Source organism: Gopherus evgoodei, chromosome 3, assembly GCF_007399415.2.
Source record: "Gopherus evgoodei ecotype Sinaloan lineage chromosome 3, rGopEvg1_v1.p, whole genome shotgun sequence".
Classification (NCBI taxonomy): Eukaryota; Metazoa; Chordata; order Testudines; family Testudinidae; genus Gopherus; species Gopherus evgoodei.
Window position 1 is genome coordinate 147,120,961 of NC_044324.1, and position 19,702 is coordinate 147,140,662.

The following is a 19,702-nucleotide window of genomic DNA, read 5'->3' on the forward strand; positions in this document are numbered from 1 at the left end:
GTGAGTCAGTTGGAACTCAATAATAAAAACATGTTCATAAAGTCACAGTTCTCTACATCCCTCTGGCAAACGCTAGCGAGCTTGCCAAGTTTTGACAGAAACTTGTTCTAGATTTTATATGCTGAGGACAGTTGTTCGGTTTCTCCCTCATGCTATAGTCTTCAATGTCATGATCACATGCTATAATTTCTTCTTTAGTCAGGGCCTGATCCTAGGCCCACAGCAGTCAGTGTTAAAAATCTCATTCACTTGCGTGGGATTTTTTTCAGGACCTCAGCGTGCATGACAGATGAAGTGTAATGAATACGTCAGATGAACAGTATTTATTTTTATCCTTATTCTTTAGTAAGTGTCCTCTAACTCATTTACTACACACTGTCCATCATGTGCACTGAGGACCCCAACCTTTGTGGGGTTAGGAGTTCTGATTGATGGGAGTGATGTTATTTTTGCTTTTCTTCCTCCCAGCTGCTGAGAAGAGTGAGAGTGTATCTCTGCCCTTTTAGCTGCAGGGAGGAGTGGTGACAGGCATTTCCCCTTCCTCCTGACACACTAGCGAATGAGAATATCCTTCATTTCTAGTTTCTGGGAGGACAGCAAATACATCCTCCATTCCTATCTGCAAGAAGATGCGGGATTTCTGTCCTTTTCCTCTCTGATGCTTGGTGTGATAGATGCTCCGGGTTCTGAGGTAGTAGTTGATGGTTTATTCCTCCCTTCCCTCCATGTACTAACAGGAAAGATCCGACATCTCTAATGCAGCTGAGTGTTGCAAAGAAGTACTGGCTGATACTTCCTTCCATAGAAGAGAGGGAATAGATGCTGTGGTGTTACCACTGCCGTCCTACAGGAAAAGAGCAAGGCATGGAGCATGTATCTCACCCAGAGAGTCAGGATGTGTTCTTGGAGACAAGGGGTGTGGGAGAGGCAGAAGGTCACAAGAGACGTGACAGGACTAACACTGCACCTTGTGTAACTGCTCAGTCAAAACTGCTTCTCAGCCCGCCTTTTCTTTGCTGTGACTTGTTTCTTCTAGTGGCAGCAACAGCAGCGGTTGGTAGCAATTAACTGCATATGTGATGCTTGTGGCTGCCAAATTTGGAGGCCTCCTGAAGCAGTGGTGCCTGGACCCAGTACACATGGGATCTTGTCTTACTGCACCATTGTAGGGAACCGATTTAAGTCTAATGATTCGTAATGGCAATGACTGCTGGTTTATTGGGATGATAATTACATGTAATTGGGGGGTGCAGGTGATTTAGTGGTTCTTAGTTCTTTGTGTGTCTCAATTTCATGCTGATTCTATTTGTTTGCTCCTTAAACAACAGCAGCTTTCAGTCCCTGCTTAGCTGTGATATACACAGAGAGCATGAAGTGCTTCAGGATGTTTTGCTCTGGCTGTGAGAATGTTCCCTCCAAAACAGTGACATACACTGGGTCACTGTGTTAGGAATCTCACCTCTGCCTCTCCTGCAGCAATGGGCAGGATTCAAAGTTCCAGTTTTAATGCATTGTTAGTGTGACTGAAACACATAGCTATTTTTACATATTTCAGACAATATTATCCTGGGGGTAAATATAAACACACACAGAGACAGTGTTTGTGTGTTATGTATGTAGTACATACGTAGGGTGAAATCTTGGCCCTTTTGAAGTTGGTGGGAGTTTTGCCATTGACTTCAGTGAGGCCAGGATTTCTCTCATATTTTAAGCTTGTGAACAATAATTATCAAATATATCTGCAGAGATCAAAGTGAATTGCAATATACTACTGCTCTCTTAACCTTTCCCCTAAACCCACTTGTCTGCTAAGCCTGCCAGTAACAGTATCAACATAATATTCTTTTATTTTATTTGTTCACTGTATACTGTTGAAGGCACCAATATTAAAACTTTGTCTGTTACTGGGCAAATGCAGTGTGCAGTGAAGCCCATGTGTAGTAATCTATATAATATGATTACTGGGATGTCACTCTGTGTCACTCTGAAGCCTAAACTGTCTAAGTCAGTGTGAAGTGATGGAAACTGCTACAAGCATGGTTGAGAGCTCTTTTGTTCAGAATATCAACTGGTTGAATCGTAGCTGGTTTTCAGTCTGTTACTGTCCAATTTTTTTAATTTCTCAGTCACCTTGACTTTGAATTACCGTACACCACACAAGTATAAAGTATTTATCTGCGCCATGCCGAGAGTTCTAGACCTTTGTGATATTGGAAATAGGTCAACTAATTATCACCCTTACTTAACAGCTGATGTGCATGCAGCAATTTTATTGGTTGTATGAGGGTGACTGGACAGACAGTGGATTACCCATCTCCTGGTATGGTCAATGGGCCCGAAGCCAGCAAGTTCCTACTGTTTCCCTACAGTCTATCCGCATGTCGAAATGAGGCTGCCCTTAATGAGGTTGGGTGCCTCCTCCCACTGTTTTCAATGGGACTGAAGCCATCCCCCCACACACAATGGCTGCCACACTATCACTGATGTACTACAGAGGGAAAGTGAGGAGCAGTAGAGACTCTGTGAAAGGTGAATGGGGATAATAAGGGAGAGTGGGATGCTGGGGAGGACCAGGAGGCTGATGATGTTGCAGGGGAATGGGGTGCTGTTATTTGGGCAGGAGAGGGCACAGAGGATAGTGGTGAGGATGGGAGATAGAGAGGGTAGAACAGCAGCTCCCCCAGCCTGGGGGTAGTGGTGGGTAAGGGGAGTCCCCTCCAAGCAGCCAGGGGAAGGCAGTGCTGTGAGCTCTCACAAACTGATCACAAATCACAGGATTTTAGTGAAGACTCAAAAAGCTTCTCTGTTCTTACAGTCTTCAGAAGGGGCCATGTGGGCAGAACTCTGTGCTAGAGCCCTGGTGCTGACGATACAGACCTGCCCTGTCACAATCCTGCCTTCATGCAATACCGATAGGAGAGAGAGGGCCCGGGGCAGTATGATGTGGGCGGGGGGAGGGGGAATTTGGGAAGTTGTGCTGCTGGGACCTGGGCAGATGAGAAACCCCAGAGCAGCTGGAGAGTGGGGGAGTCAGGGAAATGGTGCTTCAGGTCCAAACAACTGGAAGAGAGGTTGATATGTTTGAGTTAGGTGAAGTGAACCAAAGTTGTCACATGCACATTATCAAATTGCAATTTTTACATGTTTTGCATTCGTATGCTTGTTGCCTAATATTTTTGTCCAGCAGTCACTTTCGCATCACATGACTCTACAGATTTCACTGGGGCAATAGTACAGGCTTTCAGCTAGTGATATTATATAATCAATACATGATTACTATTTTTTTACTTTCTCAGGAATTCTGGAGGTTTTGCACTGTGTGTTGGTGGAAAGTCCAGAAGCTCTAAACATTATTAAGGAAGGACATATTAAATCAATTATCTGTCTTTTGGACAAACATGGAAGAAACTATAAGGTGCGCAAGATACTTCTATGAATAGATGAACTGCAGTGAATAAGAAAAGCATATTATCTGTAAAAATGAAATTCCAAATGGTTTAATGTGTAAGATGTGTATCTCATTCAAAGGGATGGGGTATCAATACAGTTCCTTTCAGTAGTCCATGCTGATTATTAATGTTCTAATATGAAAAGAAAATTACAGTGAAAAGAACTTAATTTCTTTTATAGGTTTTAGATGTCTTGTGCTCTCTCTGTGTATGCCATGGAGTAGCTGTGCGGTCTAATCAACATCTAATCTGTGACAATCTCCTACCAGGAAGAGATCTCCTCCTACAGACACGCCTTGTGAATCATGTGAGCAGGTAAAAGAAAAATATTTACTTAAATATAGATCAGCAAAGCAAAAGGAATTTGAGTTCTTGTGCTAAGACGATGTCTGCAGTCATCAAAAGAAAAATCTATTTAACTGCACCACAGGAATCTGTGAATTTTTCTGAAGACAATGCATTAACTGGCATATTATGGCTTTGATAAATTATATCCATAAAATCAGAACAGGGATGATAGCCAGCCGTCTTAAGTAGAAACAACCCTAAACTTAATTCTGGGGCAGTGTTAGCTTGAGAATCAGGGTGCTCTAAATGGCTCCCTGATACACTCCCATTCCTGCACTGAGCATATGCTTGTGCAGGAGAGAATTTGGCCTTTCAAGTAAAGGGTCCTATACCCAGCAAGAAAGTCATTTAATCATTGACTGGGAGAAAAAATGTAAATATAAAAATGTGAATGATGATAATGTGATAACAGACTTTTTTAAAAAGTCTTTTAAAATCAAGATTGGATGCTTTCCTTAAAAACAAAACAAAAGAAAAAAAACCCATCACCACAGGCTCTAGCTCAAACAGAATTTATGGACATGATATGAAATTATTGGGTAAAGTTCTATGGCCTGTGTTACACAGGAGGTCAGACTAGATGATCACAAAGGTCCCTTCTGGCCTTAAAATCTATGAATGAACTTCTGAACAACCATAATGTTTTGTTCAGAGTTACGAACAACCACTATTCCCAAGATTCTACTGTACTTAAGTGCAAAGTATTATTATAGGTATTTGATTAGTAGTGCTGGTTTAATTGCAGGAAATTACAATTTTGATTGAACTGTATGGGAAGCTTTTCCACCAGAAATTTTGAGGAACTTTAATTTTGTTCTTCACTTTTAATGAAACAAGACACACAAGTGGTAAACACAAACTGAGAAAAAGAAGTCTAACTACTGTAACATGTTCTTCTGATCTGTTTTTATGGCTAACCATTTTTCCCCTTTGTTTTAAGCATGAGACCCAATATCTTCCTTGGGATCAGCGAAGGCTCCGCCCAATACAGAAAATGGTACTATGAGCTTATGGTGGACTACGTGGAGCCCTTTGTGACAGCAGAAGCAACTCATGTTCGAGTGGGCTGGGCATCAACAGAGGGCTATTCACCATACCCTGGGGGAGGTGAAGAATGGGGTGGAAATGGTGTTGGCGATGACCTGTACTCTTATGGATTTGATGGTCTTCATCTGTGGTCAGGTAAAGCATTTTTAATTTCTCGATAAAGGGATGTGGAACAGCCATTTCCAGGAAGTCTGTGGTATCTAGCAGCATCAAAAAAAATCATGTATGTAGATGAATGCTAGGAGGGGATTCCATTTGGGGTAAAATGCAGAATCAGAATCCCATCCTGGAGATTTTTAAATTGACTACTCTAATCTAAAAGATGGTTTTATTCAAAACAATGCAATTTATAGATGGAATTTGGTTTCACCTAAGGCTTTTGTTTTTTTAAACAGTGCACTCCAAAGCTTTGCTTTAAAACTTCAAAGGTACAGAAAATGAAGTCTGACAAGCATTCTCGCAGTGGTAGACTGAATTTCTAATCCCTCTGTGATATTATAAGACCAACATGAGAGATTTCGGTCATATAGATTTTTGGAGGGTTTCTTTGAGATACTGATTTTAGTTAAAGCCAGACAATGGGAACTTATGTAAGCATACTGGCCTATCCAATCTCTGTATGTGATGCATATTGAATTTGTTTGAATATGTAGTAAGAAAACTTTTGTATCAGACATTTTAAAAGTACTTCTTTGTGTAAAAAGGAAAGGAGCAGCTGTACCACGCCCAGCCCTGTCTTCCGGCGGGGCTGCTGTACAGACGGAGGAGAGACTGTGTGAGAGAGTTGGGGGCGGTACAGTTGTGCCAAAGGAGCTGCCGGCATGGGGCTGCCCAGTGGCACCATGTTCTGCTCCTTTCCCCACTGTAGTTCCCAGGAAAGCCCTGAGATTCAGGGCCCTTCCACAGAGCTGCATATCCTCCAGCTCTGTCTGTAAAGCAGGAGCCCTGGAGGAGGACAGGGATGGGGAATGATACAGCCACCAGAGGAGCTGCCGGCCTTCTGCTCCTTTCCCCACTACTGTTCCCAGGAGAGCCTTGAACCACAGGGTTCTCCCGGGAACTGCAGCGGGGGAAGGAGCAGAAAGTGGGGCCAACGGGTGGCCCCACACCAGCAGCTCTTCATGCCAGCAGCTGTACTGTCCCAAGTCCTGCCCCCAGCCCTATATTCTGGCACGGCTGCTGTACAGATGAAGGAGACCCTACGTGGAAGAGTTGGGGTGGTACAGCCACAGTGGAGGAGCTGCGGGCATGGGGCCGCCCAGCAATCCCACGTTCTGCTCCTTTTGATGCTGTGGTTTTGAAGTCTCCAGTGGGAGGGAGGAGGACAGAGCCCCACCTATCCCCAGGGTAAGGGAGGGTGGATTGTGGGGGCATCAGGCTGGGAGTGGGGCAGGTAGGAGTCACATGCAGGGTCATGTGGAAAGGTCATGTGCCTCCTGTTATCTGCCCCCTCCTCCCACTGGTAAGGAATGGATTACACTTGCACCTCTGATGAAAACTGTATGTAGTATTCTAATATCAGTTTTACCAATGAAGCATACTGAGATCAAATCACCTTTCTGCTATTACTTACTACTCAGTTTATGTCACTAAGTGTCACATTAGCCCTTTTTGACACCCTACGTGGCTGATACAGTTTAGCTGTAGGTGTTCTGTACTTAATACATACACTGATTTGCCCCAAATATATATTCCAAAAATTATAGGTCTTACTTTTAGAATCCATTTCCAGAGGTTTTTCACTTGCACATTTCTTCCTATATCTCACATTATAGATAAACAAAATGCCAGAAGTGTGTTATTTCTTGCTTCCAATTTCTTCTGTTGATGACTTTTCTTGGGGATTAGGAATTTCATATGTAATACAATGAGATGTGTTATTTAAATGGAGGGGTGGAGAGAATGATACATTCCAGGGTTACTTGATGTCAGAGCAAAGTAACAGACACATCTATGATGAAAAAGTATTTACTAATCTTTATTATTTTTTGTTTTAGAGCTTGATTATGTGACCTTTTATTTACGCTGAATAGTACAATACTCTACAAAGTAAAAACACTCTGGCCCTTAATAATGATAATTCCTGATTTTACATCTTCAAATCACTTTACAAAAAACAAATTTATGTTTATCTTGGATGATGAGACATACTATAGATTAGCGTTTTGATATATTTTACTCCACACTCTATCATGGGCTCATTGATAATAGAAGAGAAGATCTAATTTTTTTTTTAGGATTAAGGTATTCAGCACTCTTCATATTTCGTTTAGAATTTGACAACTGAAACAAAAGTCAAAATAATATACATTTCTAACGCAAGCATGTGACGTGCATTGTTGCATCTTCAGTGAATGTTCTGGGGAGTTGGGTTCCTTCAGTGTATACATTAAACAATATTTACATACAATATAAAGGGAAGGAATTTTTGATGCAAGCTCCTATTGTTGTGATTGTGGTATTTGGATGCTCAATAATGAGATGAAGGACTTTTATTTTCAAACTGGCAACAAGCACTAAAAATCAGAAATACTGATCTTCTATTGGTCTGTGGCTCAGAAGCATCCTTAGAGATCCCGGGTAAGACCCTGGCCAGCTAATGTAGGCATTTTTTTGGAAGATGTAATTTTTTCTCTTTCAGGTTTTAACCCACTTTTTGCAATTTGGAATTGTAGTGTAAATGGGAGTAAAATTTCAGTTTTGTGAGGTTTTTTGAGCCTTAAAACAGGACCATTATTTATTTCCAGATGCATTAAGCACAATAACTAAAATAGTTTTTGCAGATGCCATTGGGTGCATATCTGCACTTTATTACAAGCTTACTATTAATTCTTTGATAATCTAGTATTGATGTCTCTGAGTCCAGGCACATGTACTCCATCTGTTTACCTCATAATTTTTTTTTAAGTAAATTTTTCAGGTTTTAGTAAAACCTTTTCTATGTGACTCTCTCAAGTTGTTCAAAATGTATTTCCTTTTTTCCATAGGCTGTATTGCACGGACAGTCAATTCTCCTAATCCACATTTGTTAAGAACGGATGATGTCATCAGCTGCTGTTTGGATCTAAGTGCCCCAAGCATCTCATTCCGGATAAATGGTCAACCAGTTCAAGGGATGTTTGAGAATTTTAACATAGATGGTCTCTTCTTTCCAGTCGTCAGCTTCTCTGCAGGAATAAAGTTAGCATTGATTGTAGTTTTTCCTGTTTTCAGTGAACATGTCCAGTTATTTCTCTGCTACCTTCCCCGTCATTTCCCTTTCTGACATCTGCCTTCTTGGCACATTGCCTGTTCCGTAAAGGTGAAGTGAGGTAAGAGCCGAAAGGAGTCCTGAAGGGATAGTGCACCTGGCATTTGTCAGCATGCGAACATGTTCAGGTATTTCACTAATATTCTCCATTTAGGATTTAAAAACATCTTCTGACTCCCTCTTATTCTTCAACACAACACACATTGCTAGCATTCACTGCCAGGCCAGCCTTTAAGCCAAACTAAAAGAAAAACATCAATTTATGTACATGAATTTTTCTGATTTCTGCAATGCAAAATAATGTACTTTCCATAATGCGTCTGTGGCAGTGTAGTCTCTGTTAGTTGAAGATTAACAAGCACAATTGGTCAATTTTGTCTGCCAATTGGATGCACTCTGGGATTTTTTGCTAATGCTAAGCTCTCATAGCATTGTCTACCAGTAAAATGTTCTAACTAAAACTAAAAGCTGACTGTTTTGGGACCTGAAAAAGAGCTCTGTGTACACTCAAAAGCTTGTATGTCTCCAACTGAAGTTGGTCCGATAAAAGGATATTACCTCATCTACCTTGTCTTTCCAGTAAAATGTTCTAGCATCTGTAATCTGGCCTCAGTTATACATGCTCATGTCACTTCCTGGCTGTACTACAGCAATGCTATCTTCCTGCATATGCAGTTGTGGGCCCCAAGGAACATCAACTAGCACAAAATGCAGTAGCTTGTCTCTTCAGCAACACAGGCTACCGCTAAGCCATGAAACCTGTACTCTGCTCACAGTGCAGTTTTTCAATAGAAAAGCAACTCAGATTCAGGGTCTTAGTCCTCTTCTTCAAGGGTGCTCAATGGTTTGGGCTCATGATACTGAAAAGATTGCTTCACATTTTGGGATCCAGACTACTGTCTGCAGACCCATTGCCCAGGCACAATGGCACCACATACTGCAAGGCTAAAGCTCATCCATGCAAGCCCAAAGCTTTGCTGGTAGCTGCTCCTACAGGAATTAACCATTGCTGATCATACCTTTCATTCCAAATGCAAAGTTCACTTTTTTCCACATTACTTCTGCTTATATATACACATAATACAATGTATATATAACAAATTCTATTTAAAAAACCTCCCCCCACAATTTCTCCTTGAGGAGAAGGAGAAAAGAAAGAACCATATGTGAGTGATATTAGTCAAATAGCTCAGTGGACTGCTGGAAGGTGTTGAGATACTACAGGGATGAGGGCCATATAAAAACCAGAATAGAATAGAGTGGAATACACAACATTCTCCTGTTGTGCAACTCTACTGAAGCCATTGTAGGGATTAATTGACTTTTTTTTTTGGTATCTTCCAAATCACACTACACCGAGATGAATTTCTCTGTTTTGTATCACTAATTTATGCTCATCTCTGTACTCAGAGCATTGCAGTGATGAAAGGCATCATTGTACAGCTGCAGAACATGGAAATGTGGAAAATGTGTAATGTTGAAAGTAAAATGAGTTTTCTGTGTTGCATTCTGAAGGTTTCATATGCTACTGGAGAGAGTATGGAATGATTTTTCACTGAGTTTTTGGGTCTCATTTTTCAAATCTCCCTAACTTCAAGGATGCCAGAGGGAAAGGTTCTGGGCCTGGTTTTCTCTCTGATTGGCAATCTGTCTGTGTCCAGGGTTGTGGCCAAACTTTGGATGGATGCTAAGAACGTTATTGCCTTCTAGGCATCTTTAGCAAGCTGGTGTTCTCTCACTTTCTTCTCCATTATCCTCCATCTCTCTAAAACTCTTGGATAAAAGGTGGACATTAGTTTGTGGAGTGGCTCAATCTCTTCTGGTTATATACTGTTCCTTCTTCCTCCCCACAATCTCCAGTGCCTATTAGCAGGTTACATTTGAGAGGAAAGTGCTTAATATAGTGAAGAAGTTGCAGCACTGATGGTTTTAGATTGCCATTGAGGGTGAAAGACTAAGCACAGATTTGTACCGGCGGTGTTATGATTGCATAAATTGCTGCTGCTATTTACAGGGCACGTTTTCTGCTTGGAGGTCGCCATGGAGAGTTCAAATTCCTGCCTCCACCTGGGTATGCGCCTTGCTTTGAAGCTGTTCTACCAAAAGAGAAGCTAAAAGTGGAACATAGCCGAGAATACAAACAGGATCATCGCTGTACAAGAGACCTATTGGGTCCAACCATCTCTTTATCCCAAGCAGCCTTCACACCAGTTCCCGTAGATACTAGCCAGGTGAGGGAACCAAACAACCACTTTCTTTCTCAACTATAGACATTGCAGGCCCAGGTTAGCTTCATGTTTGAGCTTGCAACTTGTTTCAAATGTGGGTTTTCCTTCTGTGCTGATTTGGTACATTTTATTGCTAACCATTGAGAATACCGGGACATGAAAGGCACAGTAAAGAACTTTGTCACTACTTACTAGAAATTTTATTTATTTCACATTCATGAGCCTTAGCACATGTAGTTTTATCCTTGAAGTGAAACTAGAGTAAAACAGTGACCTTTGAATTAGTGGTAACTGTGGAGATGATACAAGTATTCTATTATTGTATTTTTTATTGATATAATATTTTAAAGGTGAAGGCTTGTGATCATATTAGATGCACTGGGCCACATTTAACCCTGTTTTATTTACTGGGGTTGCCAGAGCAGAGTTTGGCTCATATTGGATAGAAAATGGTATAAATAAAAACTTGCATTATTGCATATCTGTATTTATCATAGAGAAATAGAAAAGCTGACAAATGAATGCTAACACTAAAGAGAAATGTGCTTCTAGCTCCACCTAACAAGTAGTCTGTTTATTTGGGTTGATCCTTAGAGTGGCCACTGATGCATCCCCAGAATACTGCCCTTTGCAACACTTCTGGAATGATGTGGGCTCGCCCACACTGCCATGACCTCTCACACACCAGACATGTGAGTTCGCAGCAGTGGGGATGGAGTACTGCAATATGGCATTCTCCACAATACCACCAGGCAGAGACAAACCTTTCCAAAAACAGGACTATCCAGCTTAAAACCGGATGAATGGCCTCTGCCTGTTGATCATGCTCCCACTGAAATGAATGGGAATGTTGCCATTGGCTTCAGTGTGTACAGGATCAGGCCCTAAATGTTCACTTCTAGTGAACTTTCAGCCATAAAATGAGAGAAGAAAGAACAAATCCTCTGCTGAAACAGACAGCACATGTCCAACTATGTAATATGCAGCTTTAAAGGTAGACTAAGGCTGAGGCATTCGTATTTTGACAGTGCTCTTTTATAAAGTAATGGCTGTGAGACAGCTTGCTGGAGAATTGTATGTTTAATAAATATAGCTTTTCTGTTTTGTGGGTCCTGTCATGTAATAAGGGTGAGTAATGTGATATCAGGTTTGTTAATAATGTAGCACTATGTATTGGGGTCTGTTTTTTGCAGCAGGAGTGGAGCTGATTTGGGGGAGAGCTAGGGTGACTTGTATTCTTGATTTCCCTTACAGGGCTTTTTTTTACACAGTCCCCTCCCAATCCTACTCATTCTTCAAAGTAGGCCCCAAAAGAGTAATCTTCTGCAGGTTCGTTTGGCAGCTTCATCTCACCGATACAGTGGAATGGTTTCAGCAGCAAATTCTTTTTCTCTTGCATCCCTCCATCAGGCTCCTGGATCAGTGCCGCTCCTGCTCTGAATCTCACCAGTTGCGCTCATACCTGCTTCCTAGCTCCCCTTTCTGTACCGAGTAGAGAAGCAGCAGTAAGGTGGATCAGCAGAAGGGAGGACAAACCAGAATTACCTGCTAATCACAAAACTGAAGGGGAACCTTCCCCCACAACCCAATCCCTGCTCTTGGAAAGAAACCCAATGGCAGCTTATTTCTTCCTCCCTTCCCCCGACCCTTCCTAGTTGGGGGCAGAGAATGCAATTTAAAGGCAGGCCATGGAACTTTGTGAGGGCTCTACCATTTATAGCATTGCCCTGTAAAATGGTGTATTTGATGTGAAAGGGTGGCTGCTTCTGTTCCAGACCAGGACATTCATTGGCAGCTTATACTAAAATTATCAGCAGTAAAATAGTTAACAATATTCACATTGATGACGTTATCATTAGGGTTCAGCGCTAACATCTAAATGAGATGGAGTAAAAATTTAAATTCCACCTCTTTGACTACCACTGCCTCTATTTTACAGTAACAGAAGATATCCTAAGAATTCAGTCCCCAAAAAAGTAGCTTGTTTTTGCAAAACTACATGGGAGAAGAAAGCCTTATAACAGGGCTCGGCAACGTTTCAGAAGCATTGTGCCGAGCCTTCATTTATTCACTCTAATTTAAAGTTTTGTGTGCCAGTAATACATTTTAACATTTTTAGAAGGTCTCTTTCTATAAGTCTGTGATATATAACTAAACTATTGTTGTATGTAAAGTAAATAAGGTTTTAAAATGTTTAAGAAGCTTCATTTAAAATTAAATTAAAATGCAGAGCCCCCCGGACCTGTGACCAGAACAGTGTGAGTGTCACTGAAAATCAGCTTGCGTGCCGCCTTTGGCACACGTGCCATAGGTTGCCTGCTTCTGCCTTATAGAGAAATAGTACCAATGATTATATAGCATATTGAATCTGTAATTGTTTTCTCTAGATTCAGTACCCATTTGAAGCTGGTGGGTAATGTGAGATATATTTTGTGAGCACAACTTATCTATACATTTATTTAGATTCTTATAAGGCCACTATTAGAATAGTGTATAAGCTGTGGAAGAGAGTGAAAATGCATTGTGCATTTATACAGCACTTCTCATTCAAGGCACTTAAATTGTGTGTGTGACCTTACTCGCTCTTCCCTACTCAGTGTAAAGAGGGGAGCTAGCAGGCAGGTATGAGAGCAATGTGACTGGAGTTGAGGACAGAAACTTGCACAAAGCTCACTGAATAACATTGAGGAGAGGTGACATTTTGGTCAAGAGTAAGTCACTGCTTTTATGAAAAGTGAAAGCTGACCTATTTTCATGATCTGTAATGTGTTGCAAGAGTTAGAGGCACCCCATAATTATGCCTAAAAATGAGTTTTTCTTTGCATGCCATATGTTTGTAGACAAACTGTTGAATTTTTAAGTTAGTGTTGGCAAGATGACAAAATAACAAAGTGCTTTCGCAGGAAAATATGTTGGTAAACTTTTAGACTCCAGTTCTGTCTCCAGTGCACTCACTGTCTTAGCAGCTGCACTGTGCACTGGGGAGTTTTGTGGGGGATACTGCAAAGAGAACCTTCCCCTCTCCCCAGGCTTCACATGCCCTATCTATCAGCAACTCATCAGAACCTCTCTGATTCTGAGGCAGGCTGGGGTTCCTGCACCAGTGGAGGAGGCTGAAGTATTTATATTCCCTTAACCAATTGTTATGGAACGCATTTTGCTGAAAGATGGACATTTGTGTTAGTGTTTTATCGTGTAACTGAGGAAATACTGTAGGTTTGGACAGCTTTTAGATATTTTGGAGGAATTTTTCTTTTCATGTTGTGTCTGCATCTCTTTCTCCATTTGCCCTTTCTGGCCCATCTTTAGAGCCATAAAATACTCATAAATGCACAGATTAACATGTATCTGTCAAAGGAGCACTTGAAAAACACACAAACTTCATTATGCTTGGCTTGAGAGATCTCTAATTTAATCTGACTGACTATGTTAACAGGGTTGGTTAGGAGAGTACAGTAACTGGATTGCACAGTAATACAATATATTTGTAATAGTCTGTCTCTCTTCTGTCTTTAGATTATTTTGCCTCCTCACCTGGAAAGAATTAGAGAAAAATTAGCAGAGAACATCCATGAACTCTGGGTTATGAATAAAATTGAACTTGGCTGGCAGTATGGCCCAGTAAGTACCTTCTTAAATTTCACATTCTGTTAGTTACTCTCTTAGATAGCAACATTGTATCTATCTTATTGTACTGTGTGCTGACACCACTCTGATGATACTGGATTTCCTCCATTGCTAAAACGTGGTAGATTTTAACCTTCCTCCCAGTAGCTGGAAACCGACGGTATTCATATAGCCAAAAAGCAAAGATATTGGCCAAATCCTGGTATCCACGAAGGCTGCTTTTATGGTTAGTTTTTAAGTCAGTCTAGATATGGATTCCCAGGCTGGTGTAGAAACAGCATAGCTGGCTTTTCTTTTTCACCTTGCACTTGAGCAGGAAAGGAGTCAGAGGAAAGGAGTGGAGTTGGATCACCATGTCTGTGTTGGCTGCCAAACAGCTTTTGGGGGGCCATGCAGTGCATTGTAAAGCAGCCGCAAGGCTCCTCTAACGTGTCAGGGGCATGCTGTCATTATCTCCCCCACCATGGCTGTGTACTGTCTTCCCTCCCCAAGAGAAGTAGAAATCATGGTCCTAGAGTCAATGAAGTAAAGACCAGGATTAACTCTTGGATGGACTTCTTTTGGGAAACTTGCTGGGTTGCCAAGGGAATGAGCCATACAGAACAGGTGCTCCTGGGCTTGCCCTGCCTCCCTTGATCAACATGCACCTGCTAGAGTCCCAGTCTGAGTGTTCATGGAAAAAATAATTCTGTGGACTCTCCATTAAAGAGAGTTGCCAGGAAATCTCTAGCTGTCCCTTAACCCCTTATGTGAGTTATATTCTTTTTGTGCCTATGTTAAACTGCATTTTATTGTTTAAGTATTTCTCTAAACAAACTAGGGAAATACAGCCTAGATGGAGCTACTATAAGGTGGGTGCATAACTGGTTGGAAAACCATTCCCAGAGAGTATTTATCAGTGGTTCACAGTCAAGCTGGAAGGACATATTGAGTGGGGTCCCACAGGGATCAGTTCTTCATCAATGATTTCAATAATGGCACAGAGAGTACACTTATAAAGTTTGTGGATGATGCCACGCTGAGAGAGGTTGCAAGTGCTTTGGAGGATAGGTTTAAAATTCAAAATGATCTTGACAAACTAGAGAAATGGTCTGAAGTAAATAGGATTAAATTCAATAAGGACAAATGCAAAATACTCCGCTTAGGAAGGAACAGTCAGTTGCACACATGCAAAATGGGAAATGACTACCTAGCAAGGAGTACTGCGGAAGGGGATCTGGGAATCATAGTGGATCACAAGCCAAATATGAGTTAACAGTGTAACACTTTTGCACCAAAAAAAAAAAAAAAAGGCAAACATCATTCTGGGATGTATTAACAGGAGTGTTGTAAGCAAGAGAAGTAGTTATTCTGCTCTACTCCATGCTGATTAGGTCTCAACTGGAGTAATGTGCCCAGTTCTGGGCACCACATCTCAGGAAAGATGTGGACAAACTGGAGAAAGTCCAGAGGAGAGCAACATATTCAAAATGCAAAAGTTTTTATTGTTTTCAAAAAAGAAAAAAATACATACAACCTACAAACATATTTTGAATACACAATCTTATTATCAAATAATATTTACAGTTTGTAGAGCAGAAGAATCTTACAGTAATATTTTGATTTTACTTCAAGTCTAGAGTGTGCGGGGGAAGAAGCTGTGATCCAAGACTAAATTCAATACATGACTGTACTGAGTCCTTTTCCCATGTAGATCTCTATATACCTTGAGCAAATTCTGAAATTGAAAGCTTTCAGTAATACTTTTAAAAAAAACCACCCAATTCTTATCTCAGTGTTCTCTATCTTAAATAGTACCAATCAGTTTCCAATGATTTTGCTCTATATGGGAGTGGGTAAATCTTTCCATTGTCTGGCCAAAGAACATTTTGTAACCCATCTAATCTGAAGAAATATTCCCTGTCGAGTAGCTGTATCTCATTACACATCTCTGTTCAGCTTTTGGCAGTTGAGTTGTATAGTTGGAGGAGGCACTGCCACATGTCCCTTTCCCTACCCTGGTTTGCCTACAGCCATTTAACAAAAGCTAACATGACTAACTGGAAAATGTTAATCAGTACTTCTGAGAGTCTCAAAATTTAGACGACCAAACAAAAGAAAGTTACTAAGGACCATACTTTGCTTCCTGGGTATCTGCACACAGAAGGGATCCCCTGCATGGGAATCCCCCAACTTCCATATGGAACAAAGCATTCAGCCATCTACCCCTAAGGTACCACCCCTATTCCAGATCCTACAGAAGTGCACAAGGATTGGTAGTTTGGGATGGAGCCAGAAGGAAGCCAAGGGAGTCACTGGTAGTGTGGATCCAATGAAGCCATGCTACCAGGGATTGAAAGGGGTTGAGCTGCTGCTAGGACGCAGGGCCTTAGAATGAAAGCCACCTGGGCCCTCCCAAGGATGTGTTGGGTTTAGGGGTAGGTATTGCAGCTTTTTCCAATGGGTGCAAGGGTAGTGGAGAGGAGAACAATCCTCAACTTGTGTTCAGCGATTTTCTCCTCCTGAGCTCTTCCCCCGGATGTTTCTGCAGAATTGATGACCTAAATTCTCATGCATTCTGTGCTTACTAAGAGACTGGCATCTGTCAAGAAGCAAAGTTAATTCACATTTCAACAACAAACTTATCTGAGTGCCAAAGGAAAAAATATACATCCATTTTCTCCAACATTCTAGCCCTTTATTGAAAAACATTTGAACTAAATCTGTTTAGTTAAAAGTACTTTCAGTTCAGCAATTACCATACTTTTTACTTACACAGCACCTTTTAGCTAATAATTACAGAGCAGACTTTAATTAATCAAGCCTTGAAACATCCCTGTGAAGTATTGTATTCTTTTTATGGATGGTGTAATTGAGACCACAGTGGTTATTGCTTTCTCAATTCAGTGGCAAAGCTGGAAATAATACCCACAACATCTGTCACCCTGTCTATTGTTCTAACTCTTAGGCTCCATTCCCTGATTGAGGCTGATGTCAGAATGAAGCTAAGAGTGGAAGATTTCAGCCTGAAAGGAATATTTTTGGCAAAGCTATGACTGGATGAAATGAAAGGGTTTTGTAAATGACTCCCTTCTTGACTCTACCTCCCACTAATAAGAATACATTATTTATGCCAGTCTTGTATGTGTGCTATACAAGTTCTGTCTCCTGGTATGCTGCTGGCCATCTTTTAGTCATTTTCTGAAACACAAATTGACTGAATTAAGACTGAATCTAGAGGTTATAGTGGACCATAAGCTAAATATGAGTCAACAGTGTGATGCTGTTGCAAAAAAAGCAAACATGATTCTGGGATGCATTAACGGGTGTGTTGTGAGCAAGACACGAGAAGTCATTCTTCCGCTCTACTCTGTGCTGGTTAGGCCTCAACTGGAATATTGTGTCCAGTTCTGAGTACCGCATTTCAAGAAAGATGGAGAGAAATTGGGGACGGTCCAGAGAAGAGTAATAAGAATGATTAAAGGTCTAGAGAACATGACCTATGAAGGAAGGCTGAAAGAATTGGGTTTGTTTAGTTTGGAAAAGAGAAGACTGAGGGGGGAAATGATAGTAGTTTTCAGGTATCTAAAAGGGTGTCATAAAGAATAGGGAGAAAACTTGTTCATCTTGGCCTCTACGGATATAACAAGAAGCAATGGGCTTAAACTGCAGCAAGAGAGGTTTAGGTTGGACATTAGGAAAAAGTTCGTAACTATCAGGGTGGTTAAACACTGGACTAAATTGCCTAGGGAGGTTGCAGAATCTCCATCTCTGGGGATATTTAAGAGTAGGTTGTCTATCAGGGATGGTCTAGACGGTATTTGGTCCTGCCATGAGGGCAGGGGACTGGACTCGATGACCTCTTGAGGTCCCTTCCAGCCCTACAATCTATGAATCTAAGAGAAGGGGAAGTTTAGCCTTAACTGAATATCCTTGTTTGTATGGAATATTTTTTCAGTATTATGCACATTAGTTGGGCCATGTAAGTCCCATCCACAAATTTGCACAAACTACACTGAAATTGGGAACAGAGAATCCCTAAATGATATTTGAACTGACTTTTTATGGTGCAGTCTATCAAATTATGCTGAGTTCTATGCAATCCTCAAGGTCTTGGTTACCTTTGAATAATATTTTTAAGTCTATTTCAGCATGTTTGTTTCAGTGTGTACCTGGTTGTGAACTACTGAATAATGTGTACTGATCCTCATGTTTAAAATGTATTACATTATGGATTTGTCTTATTTACTGAGAGCCAAATTCTGTCAATCTTACTTTAGATGTTTAATGTTTTATGCTCTGAAATTGGGGCTATTTTTGGATCAAAGAAATACTCTGTTTCAGGAGGGCTGACAATCAGCCCCAAGTTTTGAGGGTCTTTTTTTAAAATCATTACTACAGTTCTTAAGGCACATTTAAACTCACTCCTTATTCTCTTTCAGGTTAGAGATGACAACAAAAGACAACACCCATGCTTAGTAGAGTTTTCAAAGTTGCCAGAGCAGGAACGAAATTATAATTTACAAATGTCACTTGAGACGCTGAAGTAAGTTTCTACCATCTACAGTCTAACAGCAAGTCTTTTTCATGCAGCTAAGCAGCTGTGGTGTCAGAAATTCTAATCCAATCTGTGAAGTTTGTTAATATGTAGGATGGTAATACAAAAATTACAGACTAGGGTATATTGATGAATAATAGACTGGAGACTAGAAAGAGCCAGACTAGCTAAACAAACTGTGGTTCGAAAGTCCCGTTCTCACTCTCCAGGGAATTTTAAACTCTCCAAGGTATTATAAAAAATAATTATTTCCATCCCTTAAAGCAACTTCATATTAGTACTGACTAGCACTGCCTGCTTTGGTATGTTTGAGATTATCACGCCAACACAACAACATTTTGATAATGATGAAAGGACAAGGAGAGCCATTTTTCCCCTGGACAGAAGATGTGAGAAGTGGGTCCAAAATACCTCACAGAACTAGGAGGAACCCCTTATTTTTAACGTTATTTAGTTTTCATTCATTAGGTACAATTTTGCAATAAACAGTGATTTTTGGTCATGAGAAGCTGGATAAGATTTACTTCAGCATTCTTTATCTGGACCGTTGCCACTGCCTCCTACCTGCCGATGAGCGCATGCATGTGTGGATTTTACAGACCCTCCCCCAACTTGGAATGCTAGAATATTTCAGCTGGTCACTATTACTCATCCTCCCTCTGCAGTGTGATGCTGCCAATATATTAATAAGAGGCTTCCTTGAAAATTCTCTCCTTACCTGTAGCACATCCTGGTCGTGGGGTTTTTATGTCGGTTTCAGTCTTCTCTGCAGTCTGCTAGTTTGTTTTCCAATTAAAATATATGGCCCTTTTTGTAACCTTAATTCAGAAAAGAGATGACACTGCAGAATCAACATACATTTTAAGTGTCACTTAGATGGAAATGTTTCTACTTTTCTCTAAGAAAAATATACTGTGTATATTGAGAGTATAACTCAGTGTATACTCATGGACTGTAGGTGCAAAGAACTTTTAGGGGACCTGGAGCATCCTCCGTAGGACAGGTTTTGGAAATACCAGATACTTGGTTAAAAAAAAATTGCTCTTCAGGAACATTTCTCTGAGCACCGGTGCTAAATTTTTTCTGGCAAGAATATTTTTTCTGTATCCACTTATAAGGTGAACTCTATCCAATGCAGGGAAATCAGGTGGCAACATTTCAAGAACAGCTCATGGGATTCTCAATTAGCACAGCACTGTCGTTTTGGTTTCCAAAA

General features: G+C 40.8%; 1 protein-coding gene across 4 annotated transcripts in view; it reads left to right on the forward strand.

Moving 5' to 3' along the window:
• RYR2 (ryanodine receptor 2) overlaps positions 1–19,702 on the forward strand; it is a 737,385-nt gene that overhangs the window by 363,069 nt on the left and 354,614 nt on the right. For all 4 annotated transcript variants that reach the window (XM_030556966.1, XM_030556967.1, XM_030556968.1 and 1 more), the window contains exons 18-24: positions 3,297–3,415; positions 3,631–3,764; positions 4,738–4,979; positions 7,832–8,024; positions 10,109–10,325; positions 13,839–13,943; positions 18,371–18,474. In XM_030556966.1, the coding sequence (XP_030412826.1) occupies positions 3,297–3,415; positions 3,631–3,764; positions 4,738–4,979; positions 7,832–8,024; positions 10,109–10,325; positions 13,839–13,943; positions 18,371–18,474 (1,114 nt within the window). The remainder of the gene's footprint in view (positions 1–3,296; positions 3,416–3,630; positions 3,765–4,737; positions 4,980–7,831; positions 8,025–10,108; positions 10,326–13,838; positions 13,944–18,370; positions 18,475–19,702) is intronic.